The sequence below is a fragment of the Apteryx rowi genome, unplaced genomic scaffold, assembly GCF_003343035.1.
Source record: "Apteryx rowi isolate R43461 unplaced genomic scaffold, aptRow1 scaffold_14, whole genome shotgun sequence".
NCBI lineage: Eukaryota > Metazoa > Chordata > Aves > Apterygiformes > Apterygidae > Apteryx > Apteryx rowi.
The window spans coordinates 3,785,104-3,810,882 of NW_020447641.1; the positions used below are offsets into that span (position 1 = coordinate 3,785,104).

The 25,779-nt window shown below is 37.2% G+C and overlaps 1 protein-coding gene and 1 long non-coding RNA gene across 11 annotated transcripts in view; one reads left to right on the top strand and one right to left on the bottom strand.

Moving 5' to 3' along the window:
* Positions 1-189: 189 nt before the first annotated feature.
* Positions 190-18,466, top strand: LOC112961853. Of its 4 annotated transcripts, XR_003252129.1 has the most exons (5): positions 190-506; positions 623-876; positions 2,634-2,844; positions 14,314-14,364; positions 18,311-18,466. It is a non-coding gene; the product is annotated as an uncharacterized LOC112961853 (long non-coding RNA). The 4 variants fall into 4 exon arrangements; XR_003252131.1 differs by lacking the exon at positions 14,314-14,364; XR_003252128.1 differs by lacking the exon at positions 18,311-18,466 and having other exon boundaries at positions 14,314-14,506.
* The window catches only part of PKN2 (protein kinase N2), a 52,513-nt gene continuing 29,763 nt past the window's right edge, over positions 3,030-25,779 (bottom strand). For 5 of the 7 annotated variants that reach the window (XM_026057478.1, XM_026057475.1, XM_026057476.1 and 2 more), the window contains 19 exons: positions 22,843-22,960; positions 21,039-21,184; positions 20,728-20,941; positions 18,015-18,200; positions 17,610-17,719; positions 15,627-15,770; positions 15,408-15,483; positions 14,913-15,087; positions 14,524-14,653; positions 13,922-14,076; positions 13,745-13,820; positions 13,579-13,670; positions 11,401-11,577; positions 10,812-10,874; positions 10,595-10,671; positions 9,023-9,165; positions 7,641-7,748; positions 5,530-5,610; positions 3,030-5,443 (listed from right to left, as the gene is read on the bottom strand). In XM_026057478.1, coding sequence (XP_025913263.1) covers positions 5,240-5,443; positions 5,530-5,610; positions 7,641-7,748; positions 9,023-9,165; positions 10,595-10,671; positions 10,812-10,874; positions 11,401-11,577; positions 13,579-13,670; positions 13,745-13,820; positions 13,922-14,076; positions 14,524-14,653; positions 14,913-15,087; positions 15,408-15,483; positions 15,627-15,770; positions 17,610-17,719; positions 18,015-18,200; positions 20,728-20,941; positions 21,039-21,184; positions 22,843-22,960 — 2,475 coding nt within the window. In that variant the 3' untranslated portion in view covers positions 3,030-5,239. Of the gene's footprint in view, positions 5,444-5,529; positions 5,611-7,640; positions 7,749-9,022; positions 9,166-10,594; positions 10,672-10,811; positions 10,875-11,400; positions 11,578-13,578; positions 13,671-13,744; positions 13,821-13,921; positions 14,077-14,523; positions 14,654-14,912; positions 15,088-15,407; positions 15,484-15,626; positions 15,771-17,609; positions 17,720-18,014; positions 18,201-20,727; positions 20,942-21,038; positions 21,185-22,842; positions 22,961-25,779 lie in introns of those variants that run through there. The other 2 variants (XM_026057477.1, XM_026057481.1) reach the window with 2 other exon arrangements.

The following is a 25,779-nucleotide window of genomic DNA, read 5'->3' on the forward strand; positions in this document are numbered from 1 at the left end:
CCCCTGTGGGAGTAGGAATGATGCTTTGAATAGAAAGGGAGTGTCCTACCTCTAATGTGCTGTCACAGTTGGGAAATACAAAGGTGAAAGTCCTCGTACAGTAGGTGTACTTTTCAGCATGGATCACATTAAAACTATGTGCAGGTTAGAAATGGCTGAAAACTTACATTTATGATGATAATCTTGTTTTAAATGTTTTCAGGCCTTATGGATCAGCACTTGACATCTGAGTGGTGAGCGTTTGCAGTTTGAAATTGTTACATGCAGCAAAAGCTGTCAGGGTTGAAACTTGAAAAGAGTTGTACAAAGTTCTGTAGAGCAGCAGACAGGGGCAGGGACGCACCATCCCGCTGCGCAGAGCTTTGCTTGACCTTGCCTCTTCCTGCAATTCTGCAAGCAGTTCCTGTCCCTCCCTCGGAGCGGAGAAGCATTAACTGCACAGCCCAGCGAGGCAGACCTAGGAATATGCTCAGAGGGGCTGTGTACTGCTGGCCCAAGTAGACCAGGTAATGTAAAGCATTCTAGGAAAAAAATGATACAACTTTGAATTATGTTGTGGTATGTTATGAACATTTTTAGTAAGTTGTTTTATTGAAGCCAAGAAATGTGTCTTCTCCCGTAGAAGTTTCTCATTCACGAATGAGCCCTACTTCTACCTGGCTGGAACACTGCTCAGCAGTGTGTGGGTGTGCGCACGTGTGTGTAGCCATGTTTGTGGTATGGCAGCGGTCCTCAGTGAGGGCAGCGGGGGAGAAGAAGGTTCTTGCACTGCAGAGGAGCCYGTGGCTTCGCAGAGGTGCACTCCTGTAGCTGTTGCAGTTGAGAAGGGACCCTCTGCGCAGCCGCATGGGAAGTGCCCCCGTGCTCTGTGAAGAGGTGAGCGTGCTACTGTTGTAGCTGCTGGTGAAAGGGAGGGAATGCTTCTCTTCGGCAGCAGTTGAAGGTTGCAGAAAGCAAAGAGAAACGATGAAGGCTGTATGCTATACCAACGGAAGTTAGGAACAATTTTGGTCCAGCAGTGACCATTATTAATAGTTACAAATCTGACACCTTCAACCAGTTAAAGGCAGTTTTGGTCTGGCAATTAGTCATATCTCCTGGTAAAAGCAGAGGGTTTCCTCTGAAAATGATGTTTGAGATCCTAAATCCCCTCAAAAGCCATTAGGGATAAGTGCATCTGTTGAGCTTGAACTTTACACACATACCTGCAGTAAGCTACCGTATGTCCTAGGTGCCTGCCCTTTTTTTTCCTGTTTAGATCAGAAGTGTTTCTTGCCTTTGAGAGGGATTCTGACTGTGGTGCTGCAAGCTGGAGGGGTGATAGATAGATGCAAAGGTTTAACTCTCTGGTACTTGCAGGTGTTGCTCTGTGCAAATGTCTCTGCTTGCAGAGACTTGGGCCTTGTCGCAGTGCAATTTGGAGGATAGCCTCTCCTGGTACCTCAGTGGTTATCTCCAGCTGAGGTGCAGCAAGGAGCCAGTTGGCTCTAAGTGGTGACTTGACAGAGGGAGAACAGGCATCAGGTGCTGTGTTGTCTCTACCCTTTTGCTATTCAGGGCAGGGCCAGACCAGATAATCTTCCACTAAATTAAAAGTAGTTAAGTAGTTAGGAGTAGTAACATAGTTAAAGAAGTCAAAGTAACATTGCCTTTTCAGCACAGCAAATGCAGTCAGTTCTTGTGTTCTGAGTACTGATTTAAATACAAACCAACGAACGAAACGGAAAACCCTCAAGTTGGTTTAAACAGTGTCATTTGAATGTTTGGTTAGTAATGTAGAACAGCTTTGTATGTGCTAGAACCATAATCAGCTAATGCAAGTGACTTGACTACTGAAGGTACTTTCTTGGTATTTGAAATAAAAGTATCAAGTAAAAAGGATAGTTGGGAGGGGTGGGGCAGGATGGAAGGAAGAGCCACTATAGCATGATATAGGTAGAGCAAGGAGGGTTTTTCTGGCAGTTTCCAAAAGATGATCTGCTCTTCTGAGCTGGGTGTTGTACTGCTAACGGGAGGAGTCATGATCCCTCAACAGCCTGGTGTGGGAGCATCTTTCACGGATGAGGAGCGGGCTCTGACTGCTAGCCTACAGCCTGGCAGCTGTGCAGCTGCTTGCTGTGTTACGGGAGCTCAGCTGTAGCAAAGACTGCAGAGCTAGCAGGGTCCAGAGCCTCAGCAAGGAGACTGGCTGCAGCTACAGTGTTCACAGCTCTGGGGTCTCTGCTTGCCCTGTTCCTGTGTGCACAGAAGTTGTTACCTGGGGGCAGTTGTTCATGTCTGGAGGGAAAGTGGGCCAGAAGGTGGGAGCGTGGAAGGCCTGCATTCAACACAGGCAACGAAGGAAAGGGTGCTGTGTGCTGAGGTGCTTTCTGTGTTAGTTTAATTGCAGTTTAGACTAGGTATTTAAAACATGCCTGGATCTTCATTTGGATCTAGCCATTTCCTGAATGATTTTTTTGTTAAGTGTTAAAGCTAGGGCTCTCTAGGCAATGGCCTCCTGTGAAGTATTAGTTTGTTTTAAGACTTGTGGGTAAAGATTTATTTTCTTAAAGGCACTCAGAAAAGAAAGCTTCATTCTCTGCTTAAAGAACAAGCTAGTTGTGGCTTCTGTGGGGGTTTTGGTTTGTTTACAGATCCCTCCTGTGTAAGGGGTGAAAAAGATGATACTGGAGAAATACCCCAGGGAGGGGGTAGCTGCTGTTGCCCCCTGCCCCGACAGGCGGCCCGGGAAGGAGAATCCCGATTCAAGCTGGCCGCATGTATTCACAGGCTTGTTCTGCTCATCTCAGAAGGACTGCTCACCTGAACAAGAAAAGACCACTTTCTTTCAACCCTCAAAAGAAGGTATGTTCAGAGTTAATTATTTATTCAGACAAAAAAAAAAAAAAAAGGAAATACACTGAACTAGCACTAAAAGACTGGGTTTTTTTTGTAAGTCCCCTTGTGATTGCAAGTTCTTTTCTGAAGTTACCTGTGGAGAACACATGACAAATCACTTAGACACAGCAAAAATCATGTTTGGGACACAATTTACAAATTACTCTATTTAAAACTTTAATTTGTGATATTAATGACTGCAAAACACTTAGAATGACATTGTTAAAGGCACATTTCATTTTAATGCATAGTGTACCATTCTAAAATATCCTAATTTCCTTACAAAGTGCTTGAGCAGCCACATACAGATAAAGTATAGCAAAATATATTTACAATCTAAAGTTTAAAATCTTAATCTGCCTAAAAATATTTTAAAAACTACAGAGATAAAATTAGTGCTTTATTTCAGCTTAACTGGGTGAACATACCCTGCCCTCTAATTTTTTTTAGTGATTTACTTAGATTAAAAAAAAAAATTCTGTACAAGATGTAGTTACAAAAAGATATTTCCCAGGGTGTTTTCATAAATGCTAAGAAGCACCCTGTTAGATGCTCATATATATATTTGGGAACCAAAATGGGTAAGCTGACTGTACCTCAAAAGTATTTAGTGTTTAGTTTCAGCTAGAAACAGGAACATAATTTCTTATTAATTAGTATCTGGAAACAAGTAGTGCTGAAGCATTCCCTCACTCAGCCAAACATGATTGATAGCGTTTTGGTAGAGATGCCTTGCCTGGTCATGGACAGGGGAAGCCTTATTTAAAACTATTAACCCATTTTCTCCCTAGGCATCCTCCCTGCCTGACCCTGCAGGTCTGTCCAACATCATGATTTTAAATGAACACCTTAGTGTTTCATGCTCAGCTTAAAGAAATGATTTGTTTCTTCTTTGAATGATAAGTTTTGAATTCATTTTTGAGTGCTGATTCTCACTGTCTTAGCACAGAAACTCCTGGCTAGGATGAACCTGTGTTCTGAATGTTGCTAGAGCTAAGGAAAACACTGGAAGCTTATTTTCCAAGAATTAGTGCTTGCCCACAGAACACCAGGTACCAAAAATAGGTCTTGGCTTACAAGTACACACAGTGTCTGGTCTAAGTTATTTTTCAGCTTTTGAGGTACAGCTCTTTAGTGTTAAGAGGTTTATAAAATATACACTGTTTTATCAAAAATATTTATACATTCTGTTACAACATATTGCCTTTACATCCTCAGTAACTGCCAATCTAAGTTCTGGAATTCAGTGGCCCAAAATGTGTACAGATATTGTTTCTCTCAGAGTTTGGTGTTGTTCACATGACCACTGTGCAAAATTAATGAAGTGGTATAATTAAATTACTTGCCTGGACATAAGAATACATTACAACTTCCAAATATACATGTTCACAGCATGTATACATTGAAAATCCTTATGTTTTCTAAAAATGATATGATATTGTACAGCAGATACAGGATGATCAAGGTGGTTAAATATAGAATGGTTAACTTATCTGTCCATGCTGAGTGGAAAAGGCATGAAGTTCAAGAGTATAGAGGTGGATGGGCTTGGGGAATGCATATTCTTTGTTCCTTGTGGTTAAGACTGAGCAGACATCTTTGTTACATTCTTCATCTCAGCCAGGGTTTCTTAAGCCATGCTTAAAATGCTTGAAGGCAAAACTGTTTGGCAACTGGCTTTGGTAGACTTCCTGGAGTTTTCTGGGTTTTTTTGTTTTTTTTTTTTTTAAATGGAAGCACTTACAATGTTATCTCAAAAGCAAGGCATTTAACATTTTTCCTAATAAATACCAAAGAAAATTTACAAAACAAGGCATCTGTTCTTATTTACCATTATTTTAAGAACACAAGATGAAGGTATACATAAAATGTGTAGTTCTTATAGACTGCACAAGATAATATTTATTGAACATCATTTGCCTTCTCCAGATAGAACCATGTTGTGTGTGAGTGTCACCAGTATCCCAAACTTCTATTTTAATGTGGCTGAGTAGAATTAAATGATTACCTAGCTTAAAGTCTGCTTTTCCCACTTAAGGCAGGTATTAAAAAAAATTATCTGCTGTAGAAGAGTAAGAGAAACAGTACAGATCCAAGTGTGCCCATGTGCAGGAGCTTTATATGGCCTGGATTCACCAACTCAGCTTAAGAACTCCATAGAACTGCTTTCCAGTGCTCAGATTAAAAAAAAAAAATACAAGGAGGCCACTCTTCACAAGAGTGTTAAAACAGTATTTAAAATGATCTTCATGTGATTTAAAAACAGAAGCTACAGGTGGCACAGAGAGCAATTGAAGGGTTGGTATTCTTCTGAGAGGCATTCTTGTGAGCCAGTCAGCTAGGATTTCACAGTGTCTAGAAGTTAACACCAATCAGCAATGTAATCAAAATCTCTGAACATTTCCTGCTCTTCTTCTGAAAGTATCCTTGGTTCCCGGGGTGGAGTGAGGATAGGTGCTTCAGAGGTAAATTCATCATCAAAATTACTAACATCTTCTCTTCCTCTAATGGTGGGTACAAAAGGAGGTTTCACTTTCTTGGCCAGTAAAGCATTCCAATCTATTAGCTGTAAAATAAGTTTAGTTTAGTTCAGGTTTAGTTTCCTGTCTCTACTCTTTAAGGACCTTAGAAACAATATTAGCTTGTACTCACCCGGAAGAAGTGATGCTTTTTCACATCCTCAGCATCTTTCTCTCCAGCTCCAAGACGCCGCTCTGGATTTCTTCGTAGGAGCTAACAAAACATGTGAGATTTTAGCACAAAAATTCAAGGGTGTGGGGAGGAGTTAGGAGGGGATGAGTGCTACTGTATAAAAGAGCCAACATCAAGATTGATGGACAATGGAAGTAGCATTTATACTGCATGACCCATGGAAAATTCTTGGTCTGCAGAGAAAGGAAGGGAAAGGCAAACCTAAAGGTATGTAGGCATAGAGATAATGGTGCTCTTTGGAGATGCCTGAAGCACTTAGCAAGATGCTACAAGCAGGCCAGCTATAAGCACCATGCAGATCTGCTCTGCCAGGCCTCTCAGTATCTAAGGCAAGTTGTGGCACTAGGTGTTCAGCACAGAAATTTTTTTTTGGTGGAGAGGATACAGAATTTGCATAAACTAGCATTGCTCCTGTGCCCAGCTCTTTCACAGCAGTTGAGTTGTTAGAGAAGGCTGGAGAGTGCTTTACACTTGGTTAAATAGAGGGTTTTCTGACTGCTGTAGGAGGTCAGATAATTCCACTTGTGGATCATGCTGTTCTGACCAGAGCACCATTCTAGGCAGTGTGCCTAACATCAGGCTGAGGTGATATTAAGATTGCTGCATTATCAATGTAAGTAAGTAAGTGTCTACTATATTAGATAAGGATTCTTGTTTAATAGCAGGTTATCTAAATAGGATAAATATCAAGTAGATAAATGCAGTAATAAAAAACTTTCAGGGTAGATTTAAATAGTTTCCCTTGTGGGTCACTATAGTGTATGTTGTGTCATGTAAAAATCAAATATACAAAGTCCTATAAGAACACTGCAACATCTAATAGGGGTACTAYACCTGATGGATATAGCATCCTTCCTTTTTGCTCATATATGTGATAGTAAAATATTTTGTCCTTAAGGAGGCCAAGATCAAATCAAGATTCAATCATATCTTTTTTCCTAGAATGAGCCTAGGGGCAAYGTTTGAGATGCCTGGTCACATCAGAGTTCAGGCCATACTGTCAGTGGTCTGTTTTCTTTGCTCAGAATAGACTCAGAAGTTCTAGAATAAGCAGCTAGTGTAAATGTACAATCTTTGAGACTGCATAAGAATCTCCAATTTAGATGGGAACAGTGCACACAAGCTACAGCTCCATAAGCCATGCAAGTACAAAGCTCACTGTGCACATTCTGGGTGCTGTGTAGCAGTTCTGTCCCCTGGGGATCTGGTCATTGCAGTTTTCACAATATCATCTTTCCCAGATATTGCATTACAACTTTTTTCCTTCCTCCTCTGGACAGACGCTCTTTCTGGGGGAAGCACTCAGCTCAAGCTGTAGAATACATTGCCACCTAAATACTTGCTTTGTCAGTAGCTTCCGTGACATGCTTTAACTTACATGCATGCTGCTGCACTTTGCTGAATTAGATGCTAGACTAATAGTTAGTGTCAGACACTTGAGTGGAGAGGCTGCTTTCCCAGGCTTTGAATCACCTCAAATAAATGCCTTTCCATCAACTGAGGTCACCTAAAGATGATGTCTGAAGTTAGAGGCATTACTCAGGAACAGCACTAACAACACTCGATCCTAAACAAAGTCAGCTGTTCTTTGCCAAGAGTGGGAATGGAGATGCCATGTCTGTGGTGTTCCCTGCCCCAGTTGGAATGAAATCAAAAAGATTTAGAAGTCTTTGAATTCAAAGACTTCTATGTGACAATGTTAATCTAACAGATAGGTCAATACACCAGTGTTCTGCCAAAAAAGAAACCTGAACTTCTCTAGTTAGATAGAGCTAGGAAAGAATATAGGGAAAAATAAGTTCAGGGAGAAAACAAGAGTTTTAATGTTTTATGTTTCAGAAAGAAAAACTTGCCCCTGGATAACCAAGTAAAAAGGCACTGAGAATTTTTCATTTAAGGCCATAAATGAAGCAAGTCTGAAATTTAATGTAAAAAAAGAAATCAAGTGTAGGTTCTTAAGTATCTTACTCCTCACAAAAGTGATTAATCTCTCCAATGCAGAAGAAAAGCAGAATAAGAGGAATATTCTAATAGTTTTATTATGTTCTTACCCTTCTCATTATAGAGATAGCTTCTGTAGACAGAAATCGTGGATATCTTACTTCATCATTTACAATACTGTCAAACACCTCTTCTTCATCATCTCCAGGGAAGGGAGACTGTAATGATGGTAATCAAAAATATCATTAAACAGGCTTAAAAATCACTTTCAACTGAAAACAACTTACATTCAGCTGCCAGTTTGGAATTAAGACACCCTAAAATCTAGTTTTACTTTTCCCAGAAAGGAACATTTTAGTTTTCCTATAGCAAAGGAGAGACATGTAAGACAAGTTGATATCATCCCTTAATTTTTACTGACAGACTGATTTTGGGTGCCTGATCAAGCGAGCAAAAACCATTGTTTTTATAATAAATATGTTTAGTATATGTTACAACTCAAATGAGCTTTCAAGTGGCCTGAGTTGTAGTCCACATATTACAAGCCCCCCCCACACTTTTTTTTTTCCTTTCTTAAGTTGAAAAGGAATGAAAGGAGGTTGAATGATTCCCCCCTCCTCCCCYAAAAGAGGGAAGGACTGAATAGCTAATAGTTTTTTTCCCCAGGCTTTTAAGCATGCAAGCCATTGCTGTGCTACCTGGGAGATAATGTAACAAAACGGACCAGAAGGCAAGGCAATATATGCAATGGTAAATAACTATTCAATAATAATTTATTTACATTAGCTCTTTACATGGAATTAGGACATTGCTTGAGTTATGCATGCACTAAAACAGTAAATAACATTGCATTTGGCATAACCTGACACAACTATCCAGTCCTATGTATTAAGGTTCAGTTATATTCAAACTAGATGGAGGTTTGATTTTCTCCCCAAAAGCATTTGAAAGCAGAAGACTTCTATAGTTGTGTTCAGTCCAAAGAGACTTAAGGAGGCATTCAAACATGAACATAACTGATTAGGTAATTGAAATGAGTTGTTAGGTTGTTGTGCCCTGTGTGCCKGTGTGCGCTGTTTTATTGCTTGAAGACTCCGATATTAGTGCTCCATTACCATAATTCTATTTAAAGCATAATCATGTACTTAAAAGCAAAACAAAAGTCCAGAGGTTAAGGTTTGCACCAGCTATAACTCATTTACTTCCACAGCAGCTGACCATTCAACGCCATTGATATCTATAGCATTACAGTAGCTAGTAACATAAGTAGCTGCTTAGTGGTTTTATGCCTTTCTTTTCCTCAATGAAACTTCAAGATGTTCACTGTAAGACTGGTATGCCTACACATACTATATATTACCATATATACTATTACAATATAACCTTGACATGTAGAAATCATATGAAATGTTGACAAATTGGTATTTTAAGTCTTGCAACTGTTTTTACATACATCTGTATTGTGTTTGCATTGAGTCTTACTAGAACTTACCTCACCCACTAGCATCTCATAGATAAGTACACCAAGACCCCACCAGTCTACTGCTCTTGTATAGGAAGTTTCCGTCAGCACCTCTGGAGCAAGAAATTCTGGTGTGCCACAAAACGTGCTTGTTCTGTCTCCATATCCCATTCCTGAAAAGTTACAGTTAATGAGAAGCAAGCAGTATCCTCTGCCACTCCACAGCTTATTTCTTCAGCAAGTGAAGCTTCTCTCTAAAGCAACTTCAGCATGATGCTGCAGTTCCAAGGTCAGTCTTGAAGACTCAGTCTAATAAGTAAAACATCCCTCTGCTCTTCACTCCTCCCATCCCAGGCAATGTGTTCCAATGTAAGCTTTTCTATCCCTAGCTATGTGCAATGAGCCAAATTAAGCCTCCAGTTACAGCTTTGTCACCATGTCATCTTTGCTGTCTTTAGAAAGATACAAGCTGAATCTTATATTATGTTTCTTCAAGCTAGTAGAGGAAAACCTGGAACTCTAGTTTGGTCAAACATGCCTATTATGGATGCTTCTGTATCAGCAAAGCTACATTTAACAATGGTGTAGAAGAACAACTTTGCTTGAACAAAGCAAGCCCTGTACAGGCTTGGAAGGGAGGCACAACAACAAACATAGCACCACAAGGACAGATGTAACACTGAGACCCCACAGAGCTGCAGTGCTGTGGAAAACAAAACTATTGTAGTAATCAGTAAATCAAAGAACAAACTTTCGTTGTCCTTGTTTCCTTTTGTCATGTATGGAACTTTTTTGTAGGTAGTCTCACATGACTTGCCCTAGGATATAAGAATAGCAGTAATGCTTGACCCAAATTTACTAAATTCTTCTCTGTTAGGCTAAAAGTGATAGATTTGGAAGACAGGTTATACAAATTGGAGAAGAAGAAAACAGACCTTGTAAGATCTTCCCTCCTAGTGGGGTTTCCAAAAGGCACTTCCCCAACCCAGACAAAAGATCTGCAGTTACTGCTGTTACATCTATTTTACATCTCATTTGAAAGATAGTTGCCAGCAGCTAGATGCTAGAAAGTATTTGGGGAGAAGTTTCTCTACTTTAGCTATAAAATATTATTAAGTATTGATTATTAGTATTTAGTGTGTCCCTTCCATATGCTTAGAGTTACAACAATTTGAGAATTAGAAAATAGATAATGAATCTGTAAAAATGTAAGAGGTATGGAATGGTGTTTGATTTCCACTATGCAGTGTCAACATGTTTAGAACAAGAAGAAACACTTAATGCATTTTCTTTTAATTTGTAAAAGCAGCAGGGTGCCTCATAAATAAGCAGAGATGACATGAAATAACAGTCAGAGTAGGTGTTCCTCACAACTAAAAAAGGGGGCTATGCCCAGATGCTCCTGGTATTTGCCTACCAAGGAACTTCTGACAATCTGTACATGTATACAACCCAGAGATGTAATTTTTCCTTCAGATGATACAGGGTAAATATACACTATACATACATTTGTCAGTTCAAGAATCTTAAGAGAAAACAGTCAAAAGCAGGTAAGACAATCTAATTCCACTGAAAAAAGTCATTTAAAAAAAAAGCTGTTACCTTCTTTGCAAAGACCAAAGTCAGCAATTTTCACAAAGCCGTCTGTGTCCAGCAATAAGTTATCCAACTTCAAATCTCTAAGTGAAGATTTGAGAATAAAATTGCATCACTGATATTCCTTCACTACTATTCAGAACATTTGCAATTCAGCTGTTGGAAGTGTCTTTACTTACTACTTATGTACTTTTTAATACTTAACTAATACGCCTTTACTTACCTGTACACTATTTTGTGTTCATGTAAATACTGAAGTCCAAGAACCACACATGCAGCATAGAACCTGTTCAAAAAAAGTTAAAATTCCAGTGATTTCAGTCCTCCTTTTCAAAATGTGAGGTTCATCATTATTTGCCTTTTTAGATACAGAATAATTTTATACAACTCAAGAATTTTAAAACTATTTGGCAAAATGTTCACACAAAACCTGCAGTTTTCAAGCTGTAGTATGTTCTCTTGGCCTGAAGGAGACATCTTCTGTAGTGCCCACTGCCATGGTACTGAAGAATTTGACTTGGCTATTTTGATTTTTAATTTAGCTTTTTCATGCAATCTTTTCCCCCCAAAGTATTACAAAACATTAAATATTTGTATATCCCATATTTGCATTGAACTTAGATTCAGGCACATTAAGCTTGCACATACGTTTTCCTAACAAAATCAGTTTTAATTGCTGGTCCTTTTTAGCACTAAGGTAGTACTTTCTGAAATGATCTAATATAGAGGCATGTAGTACTGAAGATTTTAGTTCTTGTCCATCAAAACACAAAGTACTTTCACTTAAAGCCACAAAAGGAATGGATACTTACACTGCTCTTGGTTCAGAGAAGACATCAGTATGAATGTGCATCATCAGGTCCCCACCAGCAGCATACTCCATTACAAAGCAAACGTGATCTTTAGTTTGGAAACAAGCAAAAAGGTTCACCAAGAAGGGATGCCTTACACTATTCACAGTTTCAAAAATTCGCTTTTCACACATCAAGCTGCAAACAGAGAATTAGTAAAGTTTAATGGTGAATCCTGAACCACAGATTTTCAATTTGTAAAAAATGTTTGGTAGTTAAGACCTTATGCTTTTCCCTCTGTTCCTGAAGATAAAAAAAAATGAGAACAAAACTTGGTCTTTAAGACAGTGCTTTTAAATATCTGCACACACTAAGTTGATGCCAGTATTTCTGAGAAGGTGGCTCTGGCTTTCCCAACTGAAAAAGGAAATCTGGCAGTCCATGAAAATTGAAGCCTGTCTCTTACTACATTCAAATACTCATTTACACCAGGTATACATCAATATTATGTGACATCAGTGTCAATCCATTTTTTTTTTTTTTAAAGTTTTAACCATGTACAATACACAAAAAGTGGGAAAACAGTAGTAATTCTATAGACACTTGTTTATAATCATTCCTGATTATTTCTCCTTGCCACTTGGTTAATTTGTAGCTTATTTTTAATTCAGTTACCTTTCTTTCTGCATGTTATATGAATTAGTCGCTATTAAGCAGTTGTAAAAACACCTTTTTGCACTAGAATTGTCCAATTTGGTAACCGCAATTTTACTTCCCRACAAGCAGTCTTAGTTCTTTGGCAAAAAGGTCAAACAAAACATCAGAATACACACAAAACGAAAAGGGAAAATATAATGGACAAAGTATGACAGTACATAATGGGTTGGGAAATGCCAACCATTCCTGCCAGTAAAGAAACTAGTCACTGTCCTGCAGGAATGTGATGGAAGTTTATAAAACACAAGTAAATAGAAGTGATTGTACCAGAACCTCAATGATGAACAGGGTCAGCTTTAAACCAGAGCTATAGTACAGGCATGGCAAGAGGGGCACTAAAGGAACCAGTGTTCCTGGGCTGTCCTGCTCCCTCCTTGCCCAAGAATAAAGGCCTCAAAGGTCTGTAACAGCCAACTGAGCCAAAGGAAAGGAGTCTTGTTTTGCTTTCACTGAATTTAATTACCATTTAGTAGCGCTTATAGTTGTGTTACATGCAGAAAGAAAACTAGTTGACTTATGAAGCGATAAATAGGCTTAATATTTGATAAAAAAAATGACAAGAATGATGTTTTAAATATGTTACAACACTGCTTAATAGTCATATTTAGCTATTGTTAGACACTATTTTTTGTGCGTTATTTTTTCCAATCAACTCACTCTAGCACTTAACTAGGTCACTGTAGGTTGGGAATTCAACACCACTTACTAAAATTAGTCAGAAGTCTTCAGTTTATGCTTTTCATTGGGGGGAAAGTAAAAACAAAAAACCTTCACATTTCTTCAAATAAGTCTAAAGTTGCAAATCCAAGCAAGTTATGGCTTTTTTGAGCTGCTTGTAAACTGTCATTTCTTTCTTAAGCTCTGTTTCTTAATTAGATCTCCTTTACTAAATGTGATGGAGGAATCAGGGCATTAGCTGTACTTCTCCCTGTATTGCATTTTAGTTAAGTCAGATTCCCAAGCTCCAAAGGGAGGAGCTCTTACATAGGAACAGCGTCATGGAGTTGAGGTTATCGTTTCTGTAATGCTATCATCCTGAAGCCTGACCAACAACAGGTGTAGCAGAGTGATCCAAAGCAAAAAAGTCCTCATTGTTCTTTTAAAGAAAAAAGGACATTAATTATTTCCCAGTGTTCAGAATAACCAATTCATGTATGTGCTGAATTTCCTGAACCTGTCAATGAAGAGATTTACATGGATACAAAAATACTCAATTCAAGCATACAGGTAGAATGGGARTATAGTGTAGAGCACTAGTAATGTTTCATACTGTATTCAGGACAAATTTCTAAGTTATTTAAGCTTGCACTAAAAATATACTGCAAAGTGTTCTTTCTTTAATAATAAATGAAAAGCTTCCATAATTTGTATATTAGTTACCTGCTTAATAATAAAAAAAAGTCTATGAACACTTGTTTTTCATTTCTTATCCACTGCATCCTATGGAGGAATAGTACATACTTAATGTATTAAAAAACTGACCTGTCTACTTCATCACGAGCAACAATATCTCCTTTCTTTAAGGCTTTAATAGCAAACATCTCATTTGTGTTTTTGTACTCTGCCAGCAGCACCTAAAACAGAGAATAAATGATTTATTTAAGAATTATGTGCATTTTTTAAAACAGATCCGTAGTTAGAAAGTTACCTTTCCAAAGTGTCCTCTGCCTAGTACAGCACAACATCTGAAATCCTTCAGACTAAATTGAAATCTTTGTTGTGTTCTGTGTAAATAAAAACGAATTTCAAATCCAAGTTTTTTTTTTTTTTTTTTTTTAAACTTTAAGAAACATTATTAGAAGCAACAAAACCACTACATTTTTACCTTCTATCTTCAGGCTCTCTGATATTGGTGTATTTTATGTCTGAATGTGGAACATCAGGCTCACAGATTATTTCAGGCTGGAGTTTTGGGACAATACTATTTCTGTCATTCTCAAAATCAAGAGTTGTTACTTCATCCTGTGAAGAAACAGAAGTCTAAAGATTTAAAACAAAGATTGCTAAAGCAATTGAGTGCAGACATTTTTGCTTTAAGCATGTGAAATTCTTAACACAAGCACTGACTAAACTAAAATGGTATACACTAAGTCTAGGCAGATAAGCAAGCTTTTAACAGCCTCTGATGACATCTATTCCCCCAGTCATTCAGCTCTTTATTAATAAAAGAATTTTTCCCTGACTACTGTGATGATTTTAGGCTTTTGTATTTTCTAGGATGGAACCAAGCAGTGACAGGAAGAGTTAAACACATCAAGCACAGAAAAGGTTTGCTACTGAACATAATTAGGGTATTCTTTTGAGACAATTCTGTATGTGTAAATTATGAAAGCAWACTCTAAAACATAAAGGAAGAAATCCATCATAAATATACCAACATTACATCCTTATTAAAATATATAACCTGAAATTCTTAAAGTATCTTGCCTGAGCTGATGTATCAGAAGCCTTTATCTCAGAGGAAGGTTCACATATTTCCCCAAGGGAAGATGCACGGGGTGGAGCAGGTGGAGGCTCAGGCTCAAGTTCAAAGTCCAATTTGGCTACAGGAGAGTCACTGGCAAGAAAATAAATAAATCTTCAGTGCACAGCAGAAACAGTTTTGATAGTCAACTCAAACTGCATGCTAAATGGATTTTTTCCTAAAGCAAGTTTTGTGTGCATGCACACATATATCTATATATATTATATATATAAAATGGATATCCAAGATTAAAACATTAAGAGGTCTTAGATTTTATGTGTATGTTAGCATGTAAACATTTTACCATTACTTGTGCTCTTAAAAGTACTTAAAAATTGTAGATGTCACCAACCTGGCTGGCAGTGCTAGTTCAGAAACATGCGCATCAACCACTGGCACTGTAGCAGGTACTGGTGCTTGAGGGCTGAAGGTGCCAGAGTGATTTACTGTAGGAATAGCTCTTCTCACCAGCCTTCCCCAAGTGGCAATATTAATATTCATTTGAGGAGCTCTGAGAAATGTTTTGCCTGTGGATATTGTGAATAAAGAAAATAGAGTACAAATAATTTCCTTACTTATTACCAAAAGCTATAATTAAAAAAAAATTCATATTCATCAGTTCATAGTTTATGAAGAACAAACTGAATTTGTCATATTTCTTAGTATTTCCTAATTATTCACCATTAAATGCTAATGCATAATAAAGAATTCTAAAACAAAACACTTCTAAATGCAGTGCCAAAAATTTAATTATCAACAGCTTTATACACGGACAAACATTAGGGCTCAGTATAAAAATGCTGCAAGTCTTTAAACTATATTTTACATATTTATATTAAACAATCACCTTGCTGCTTTGAAAAAATTTTCTTCTGTCTCTGGAGTTTTGGTCTTCTTTCAATAACTGGATTAAAAAATGTAACCTGCAGTTCAAATAACGTGTGTGTTATAATTGAAGTTTCAGAACAAAATGCATTCTTAAAAGTTCAAGAAAAACTTTTTAAACTATTCTGCAATATCATACATACCAATATGCTTAAGTGTTTCTCTAAGGAAATATTCTTACCTCTGCAAACAGAGTGCCCTGGGGTTCAAGATAGAGGCACATGCCATGCCGTTGGTTATCCAGGAAGTCTTCCAACCTCAGAAACTTTACTGCACACAGAGATCTCCAGTCACGCCAATAAACTGAAATTTCTAATTCACGTGACTAAGACAGTAAACATATACACAGGAAATTACTTATTAATAACTGTTCTTCAACAGTTATCTCTATACAGTCTTAAGATCTAGTACTTCAAGCTAGAAGATGCAGAGCTGTTCTTTTAAAAAGGTGCCAGCGCTAACTGGCCATAATGAACATGCTTTCACTAGGATGATAGCAGCATTTCACCTCATTTCAAGTGTGATCTCCAGTATTCAAATAAAAGTATTAAAAAAACCCCAAAACCAAACAAACCCAAGAATAGAGGGAGATAGTCACAAATACTCACCTGACTTTTTGCTTCTGTTTAACAAATGTGATAGTTTGATATATTTTAGCTTAAACTCTGGGAATATATTTTTAAGTTTGCTTAGAAACCCAGACTTTGATAGTTTTCCATGTTATTTATACATATCAATTGCATTTCATGCTATATAGTGTATGATATTTTAAGTATCTGGACACATGTCATGATGCAAGACTTCATACAGTATCTCTAGAAATAGATACTGTGTTTGTAACATGGTCATGAAGAGGAGGTATAAACTCTTGCGTTTTTCAGCAAACTAGAACTGCTGCTATGATTATGTATTTTTTGAGTGTCTTACATGCTTGTTACAAAAGCTGCTATTAAAAGGTGAAGAATTCTGCAATATGATTGATATAAACAGCAGCATTGCATGGGACTAATTTGAATTAGCATAATTTTATTTCATCACAGTGCGTCAGGTTACTGTCGTTATATGATGGCTGCAGGTATTAAAAGCATCAAGGTTAAGAGAAAAACAGACATGATGGAGTAGGGACTGTGGGACCCAGAAATACGGGAAGATGTATGATCATGCCCAGCAGGAACAAGGTCCTTTTCCAGATCCAAAAAGCCATTTAATATGGAGTTCTTAAACAGAGGACATGAAACTAGACTAATAAGAGGAGCTACTAGACTTTGACTAGTTCTAGCCTTAATATGAGAACAACCAGGACTTCAGACTTCCAGCTGCTAGTTTTGTTCTGCACTGTTCCTAAAAGGAATTGGAATTTCTCTGGAGGGAAGGAATTTGGTTTTGGGATCAGAAAGGAAGGGGYGGGGTGGAGGGAAGGAATACTGGTTGGCACCAACTTAAGATGGGTTTTTTTTGGTTTGTTCTAAATATATACCTCAGATTGCTCAAAATAGACTGAAAGTTAAACTAAATTTTAGGACCTTCTCTCTGCGCATGCAGTGATGAAAAAATCCGTAATACCATAAGCATCAGGTTTCTAACACCAAAAGCTTGATTAAACTCATATAACAGAAATTCTCTAAGAGGAGTAAGGAAAGAAATATCAATTGTCCTCCACTTGTGTCCTCCAGGTAACACTTAAAGTTCTAGAAAAAAAAAGTGTTTGAGTAAATTCATTTATTATTCCTGAAGAGAAGTGATCAGCTTTGTATACAGTCAGGTATACTATGGATAGAAACTATACAAATTCTACAGCACAGCTTTGTCAAAATATCTACACTGTATCTGGTATTAGAATTTCCTGATAACAGAAGACAAGTTGACAGTCCTAATAAGAATTGAAGACATTAAAGCAACTACTATTACAGGCTTTAACAAGATGCCAAGTATTAGGTCTTGGCTAAAAATACTAGGTTGTATACTACATGAGAAGTTTTAGAATGCCAGACCAGCATAACAGCCTAGCCATGGGGAACTCATTCTGTTAAGGATGGGAATACCTGCACATGGGTCATTTGAACATAATCATGAAAGAGGAACAAAAAACCACTGATATAAAGCAACATGAAATTAATCTACAGAATGCACAATAACTGTCAATGAAGTAAGACCACATCTTTACCCTGTCTAGTTCCAGTGTAAATTTCTGATCCCATGACTGATTAGAAATAGGTTTCCAGCTAGTTTGACCAACCACAGTGTTATCCAGCTTCAGCACAGCACAGACTTCATCTGTAAGTAAAGTACACAAACTCAGCTTAAAGATTTAAGAGGATTTTCCACAAACAAAAAATCTTCAGTAAGTCTCTCCCCCTTCACTCTCCTTCCCCCTGCCAAAAGTAATCCCATATTTAATTGGTTCTTATGGGCACAATGGTGTGTTGTTTTTTTTTTTTTTTAAAAACACATCAACAGATGAAAAAAATATATAAATTAAAGCTTCAAATCAATTTAGTGTTTTTAACTGCAGAAATACAGCACGCACATTAAAATGTGAATAAAAGGTTTGCAAAAAAGTATACTGAACTGGACAAGTCATCAGTTTTCAGAAGGTTTCGACTACTCCCACTTTTACTTTTACTGGTTCTGCTCATGAAAGATGATCTGGCTTCGTTTGGACTCCAACCAGGTAGTGTAATCGATGTGGCTTTTGATCGACCAGGGACATTTTCCAGAATATCTTGGCAACCCATTAGCCTAACTTCCAGGGTACCTAGAACAAGATAAGAAGTTATTTATCAAAAAAATCTCTATTCTTAAGTGTGCAAAGTGAATGACTACAAATTCATTTTATGGCAATATCTCACATTCTGACCCCTGCAGGATATAACRGAATTATCAGATGAAATCTGCATCGATTAAACGCTAAGACAAACCTACTGAAAATAAACATCAAGTCAAATACGTGGGAGCCTGCTTTCCAGAAGGAGCAACATTTTACCGAAATACCACAGAATAAAATTTTGTTCGATAATGTTAGTCTCAGAAATATCTTTCTTTTCTTTGCTTTAGAATTAACCTAACATAGGACAAATCAGTAATGTGCAACAATGCTTGTCAAATGTAAAGCAAAAAGGAGGAATAATTCATGATTGGTGTTAGCACCCAATACATAAGGGCAAAGATACATATGAGCTATTATGTTCATATGTTCTATCAAGCACTCTTCAACAAAATGTAAAGAGATGAAAAGTTAATGCATTTTGAGCAAAGGTCCACATTCATACAAGCACACTGCTCTTAAACACCTCAAGGAAGTTTGAGAGGTAAGCATGAAAATACATCAGGGAAAGCGTTCACGCAACTAGCAGTTTAGTAAAGAACAATCATCTCTACTCTGACACCTTTTTTCCTTTACAAGATCAAAGGTCAATGAAAACTTCTGTCAACCTTAAAAAAAAGCCTCAATACTGTGAATCAGAGAACACTTGACTCACATCATGCTACCTGCAAGAATAGGTTGAAAAAACCCCCAAACCTAAAGCATAACTGTTGTACTATTCAAGTTCTTAAGTACTTAAAAATGGTCTGGCAACAGTATAACCAGAAGACACCAACAAACTAGTCTGAGAAGGAATCTCATCTTGTAGGAACTAATGGTCGTGACAATTAAATATTATGCTATAGAGACTAAGAGATGGTACTGGATCCCAAAACTGGTTAAAAGGTAAGGGAATACTTCATTTCTAAACTCTGTTCAGAAAAAAAGACAAAAAGGTTGCAAGCTTCTATAAGGGCTTGAATACCTAGAAAAAAACATTTTAAAAACTGTGCTAGTAGTATTGATCCATTTTTCCACAAAATGTTAGAGGCAAAATACAAAGACACTGTTCATTTAAATCCACTTCAGTACAAAAGCTCTTTGTGTAGCTAATATGAAAGTGAAACTATTAAGAACTTCACAAGCACATAGCCTTTGTTTTGATTTCTATTATAAAAGTGCTCATATGTATCAGTAAGTCTTATTTGAAGAGGAAGCATTTGTCACTGATGCATCTGACACATGATTATGTGTTACAGGGAAAGACTAAAAAAGTTGTTTTAAAAACACAAAGGCATGATATTTTGTATCCATGGACACTGATCATGAGGGGAGCTTCTGCACATTTATCATGGAATCTCATTACTCTGCAATTTTACAAGGGTCTGAGGTTTTGAAGTTTTTTTGCCCTTCACTACTTATCTAACTGGACCAAAATGCAAGACAGACTTGCTCCATTTTATTATGATTGCAGTTTGGCAGAAAAGAAGGGTTCCTCTTTTTGGTTTAAAATACTGCAGTTACTGACTCAGACATATGTAAAGGGAATAACATTTGAATCACAGATTGTTTTTGTAACAAGATTTCTCTGTTACAGTTGGTTTAATAACTGCATATAAAACTCTTTAGGAAACAAAAAACATCTGTACTGGTAATTCTTATCTGACAACTTACTAAATAAATTTAGTAATCCAGCATACCCCCAAATAATCATAGGTATTTGCTTTTCTTTAAGAACATCTGGAGGCAAATGTTTAAAAGTTTTAAGTATACTTTGTCTCTTGAAGCATTTTTCCTTTAATGAAGGACAACACTTCCAAGCAAACTCCAACTACAAGAAATTGCTCAAGCCTTATAACCTACTGTTAGGACATTTGTTTTTTAGTATTAAAAAAGTAATCTTCATGTTTATTTGCAAGGAACAAAATTTACAGAAATAGTGGCTTAATAGTTCTGTACACTTCTGTTATATTTCTAGATGAGAGAGAAAGATCCTAACATATGTTTTTCTAGCGTAAATCTCACCTTCTGGGAAGCCAGTGTTGTCCAGTGGATAAAACTGGAGAGAAAACGTGGGTGCCTGTCTCCAGCTCTGCCACTGCCTTGTTGCATGACCAGGGCAAGTCACTTAACCCTTCTGTACCTCAGTCTCCCCATCTCTAAAATGGGGATAATGATACTTGCCCACTTTAAGTGCTTGACAATGTAAAGATGAAAAGCCCTATGTAAATACTAGAAACATCATTCCAGAACAGCTTAACTTTAGGCCAGAACTGCACTTTTCTCCTCCAACGGGATTGAAAAGAGGTCAGCAAATAAATTTAACAGATTTATCTGCATTTTTTGTTCACAGGCACTTGAAAATTCAAAATGCCTTTGTCTAAGAAAAAACAATAAAATATGTATAGATTCTCAAATAAGAAACAACATTGGCATTAAAGACTTGTTTTAAACAATAAAAAAATCCCATAAAACATACCTGTTAAAGCTGCTGGTTTGGACAGTGTACTATATTGGTTTTGAGTAGATATTACACTTTGACGTGGACTTAATGTGGGTGAAGAGACCAATGAAAGCTCCTCTATAATAATACTGCTCTTTGGATGGTTTTTAGGAAGTTCATTCAATCTTTGTTCCAGTGAATACTTTAATAGGTCCAACTTCTGGCTTGATTCATTAAATCTTGCTTGAGCCTTTTTAAATAGAAAAATTAAAATATTTGTTTTTTCCTCTCCCTGAACAAACATTTAAAGTAAAATCTCAAATTGTAATTACATAAAAAAATATTACTTCTGAAAGTGCTTTTCTGTCAGTGACCTTCCCAGATCCAAGTAATTTCATCACATTTTTTGCACCTTCTGCTACTGCATACTCTATCCTAAAATGATGCCGTAATTCTTCCATTCGGAGTTCAAGAGGGCTTATCACAGGTTTTGCTACAAAGAAAAAAGAAACAATCTTCATTGAAGACCATGCCCTTGTTTAAGTTTCTTTAATTTCTAAGCCTTCCTCCCACATACACACAGAGGGGTTGGGGGGAAGGGGGAAACAAACAAATTCGGTAGGCCTTAAAAGAAAGTCTTGTAGTACATCATAAAGGCAACAGTGAAATTTAAGCTTCTACATTTGTAAAAAGAAATAAGTGATCAGTGTCTCAATTCAATAAACAGGTCCTACTCCTTGAAGAGCTATAATTGCTAGAGGCTGGGAGTAGAACATGCCTCCAGAGGACAAATGCCTTTTAAGGGACAAATGCCTTTGCAGAAAGCCAAAACTCCCCAACATCTTTTGGGTGCCAAGGAGGGGAGTTTCAAGAATTCCACCTTTCGGGACCATGCTCTGAGGATTTATCCTTCAAACTGATCTGTACCTATGCAGCTCCCTGATCAATGTCTGATCCTTTTTCTGCTTCACACTAAAATCCAAGGGTATCTTGCTTCTGTAAGGATGGAGAATGCAAGAGGCCTCATACAATGCCCTCCCCAAATTGTTTGGTTAACAGTTTCTAATGCCCCCTTCTGATAATGTTTACATTTCCTAACCAGAACTAGAAAGGTTCCTGGATATATTACTTGCTGTTTAAAGTTCTAAAAGTAGAATAAGCAGAAAAAAGCATTTGCAAGCCCCTTCTAGCTTTAATACCCATGTACAGATACAACAATATATACCTCCATAGATATGCACATTTAAACCTGCATCTGCTGCCAACTCTCTTAAAAGTTGTAGACTGGAAGGCTCCTCTCTCCTTTGAACAACAACATGCACAACCCCTGTGCTAAGGGGGAGTGTTATTATTATTTTAAGTGTTAAAAAACCAAAACCCCAAACCATCAAGTTTTTCATTAGCTAGGAGATCTTCAGGCCCTGATTATGAGCATCATCATACAGCTTCAAGACCCAAAGAGATGCATATGAATGAAGTTCAAGAATAAGAGATGCACCAATATGCTCAGAATTTTATAGCACACCCATGTTATTATATCTCAAGGTCTTTACTTTTAAGAATCCCCAAGAAATGAGTTTAAAACTACTTATGAAATGCAGTATATATGCATGTTTCAAAACTGATCTAAAAACCAATTTTTGGTTTGTAAAATAGTTGATTGCTCAGTCTAGTCTAAATACCCATAAGGCTACCAGAAGCTAGCCTCTGTGTGCATCTCTGTTCCCACTAGTAATAAGGTCAGTCTGTAGGCATGACAAGTAGGCTTTGAACCTACATCTGAATTTTTTTCCAGTGGCAAAAAGATTTTATGCTTTAAAGAAAAATGATATTTATTGTCAAGGCAAAAGAACATGCGTGAAAGGAGAAAGACAAGCATGAAGCCAAAACAGACTGCATAAGGGATAAACAGGATGAAGAGATGTTGTATTTCTCTTCATTAAACCTAGTTTTTTTGGCTTAGAGTCAGATTTATTTGGCATCTGAATACATGAAGTGATACATCTAGTCTTTGACCATTTTCAGTTCATACAATTTTTGTCTAACCTCTCTTCTTGCTAGGAATTTATTATAGCTCTGTGCGCATATGGGTACATCTCTACATGGGATTCTGACATTAATAAGATTTGTATTTCTTTTCTACTCCATCACCATTATCAAAAGCCAATTCATTGGTCTGGACTGCCTGAAGAATCTGCATCCTTATAACTTCTATTTTTGTCTTGCTGTCCTGGAGCATCTGTTGGGCTGTGGCAAGAAGTTTTCGATCCTATTAAAACAAAAAGTTAAAAATGTAAACTCTTCACTGAAAAAAAAATACAATTAGTTAGCTCTGTTCCTAAAGCAGGCAGTTTTTAAAGTTTTCAATGTACATCTTTCAGTGTAGCAGACCACTTCAACTAACCACTTCAACTAACTGCATTAAGATATTAGTGGAAATTAAGTTAGGACAGAGGCATATTCTGGTTGATTAAAGACTATAAGCCACTCCATGGAAACAGTATCTCTTTAAAGCTGATAAAGGAGACATGATCTAGAAACACTACATGCGTAGATGAATATTCTGTAAGCTGATACTGAAGAAAAAACAAGATATTAAGTGCAAAAGAACTGCATCTTATGCAGAATGATGCGTGTTCAGTGTATATGAGGAGAACTCTGCTACTTTAATAGACAAATTTAGTAGACTAAATATATATAAAAGTCATTGTACCGATTCATTTGAGGTGAATTTCAATCTTGAAATTAAAACATGAAGTTAGCGTACATAGTGCATATATATTCAGCTATAAGTAATTCTGTGATGTTTTCCTGAGGAAAGCAAAGCTGAAGATTGTTTTGCTTTAATATGTGAGGGTTACTTTATTAGCTATTTCATCAGCAACTTAAATTATTGTGCTTCTAATCTAAAACTGAGCTAAACACTTTTGTTTTCAAAAGCAGTAACATAAAAAGCAGTTTGGAAGTGAAAGTTTCTGAAGGTGTAATTTCAAATTAACTGATAATGCCATTTCAACATCAGAAGCGTGGACAGCCATCCATAAAGGTAAGTGTATTTCTCAGGTATACAATTTTTTGTTCTCCAGCTAAAGGAGATATGACTTCCAACAGATAATTAATTGGCTGTTGCAGGTGGAACGCTACACGTGTGTACACAGCTGCTGCAGAGCTCTCAAAACACTCTAGAAATGACATGCAAGATAACTTTAAGATAGTCTAACTTGTAGCAACAATGGAAAAGGGCTACCAGTCTCAGAGGTTAAGAGATAAGAAAGATTGGCACTGATGGGGTCAAAATCTAAGGCAGTTGTATTTGTCCTGTCTGTGCGGTACCAATCAGAATAATTAATAGTAGTCAGTATAGATAACTATCACACTTCGGTTATAGCCCAAAGGGCATTTTGGTCAACTCATTTTGTAACCACTATATAGCTTCATTAATAAGTTACTTTGCCATGGACATGGTTTATACTTGTATTTTTAACTTTATAATGAAGTTATCAATTATTTAACAACTAGAAGAAATTCTTCCCCTTATACCACAACCAAGACAAAGGACTGCAGYGCTGTACAGATACCAAAGCTAAAAGTGTTGACACCATGAAATATAATGTGAAGGGCAAAAAACAAAATCACCCACACAAATCCCTCCCTGCCAACAACAATATACCGAAAAGTGAGAAATTTACCTTCAGAGCTCCGCTATGACCCTGTGCCTAATGCACTTACTCACTCAGATATTTTTATGCTACTCTATATTCTGCAAGGCAGACACTCCCAGAGAAACCTTTGGGAAAGGTTTTGGTTGCATGGGGAAAATTTGTGCACCATTCTATGTACCATAGTCTCAGTACCCTTGTTTGTAAGTTTTAATATTAATCAATGCTTTATAATATCACTAGTTTTCATATTTTAAACCTTTATAGTCCTCATGGTGTATTCTACATTAGCTATCCAATTATTTAATTAAATGCTATGCTGCATTTCTTAAATGAATGCCTACTTGCATACAAGCATCAGCTTTTGAAATAAACACAATCTACACCTGAATACAGGACCTAACTAGCAGATTAGGTGCAACTCTAGAATCCTGTTTAAAGTTTATCCTGCATCATTCTGATGCACGAATATGCTTCAAGTGTTTCGTCTATGCCTTCATTTCTATCTCGTTTTTGAGCTTGCTGCTCTCGATCGTCTCCCACATCCTCCTACCGCAATGGATTTGTTTGCTTATGGGCAAAATCAGCCCTTCAATGAGCAACAAGATGGAGGTAATTCAGGATTACAGAGATATCTCTATTTTTTCCAGCAGAAAGAAAATCCCATCTTTGGAATCAGAATGGATGTGTTATACTTAACAGCTCTTTTAATGTTGGAGGCTGAATACAAAAGACTTCAAAGCATCTCCCAGGTACAGAAGAACTGACAGAGCCTGTAAAACCGATCTGTAAGGCTGTCAGGGGATCTCAGGGAATTCACAGAAGTCCAAGGAAAGATGATCAATATCTCAGAAACACTTAACTCAGAATAGGCTGGGCTGAATGCTACTGAAGCAGGTAGAATACATGCAATAAGATGCCTTCCCATGAGGTGATGTGTTTGTTACTATAACGAACTGCTTTTTTTGTTATGTTTAAAAACACAGGATGATCTCCCTCTAGTAAATGAAGGTCTGGAAGCAATACAATAAGCTTGCAGTTAGATCATAGTATGTTTGAATTAAGATCACAGAATAACTGAATATGTTTGAAAGGGGGTCCAGAGACTACTTTTTAAAAGAACCACTGCATCACCTGGGTTGGATTCAAACAGAGTGTTTTCTGTCCCTCTTGCCCACCTCATCTAGATACTTGAGTTGTTTTAAGCACTGCTTTTTAAAACCTAATCACCATGTGCAAGCCTACAGTTTAAACCTGCCAGATTCGTTCTCTTATTCTTACTACTCAGTGGTGAAGTAATTCACATTACCTCCATTCTGTTTGTTGAAGTAGCTTGTGATGCTTTTGTATTTTCCAGTTTGTTCTCCCCAGCCCAGTTACCATATCCACCCAATTTGGTGGGCTGATCAAAACATTTACCAATTGCAAG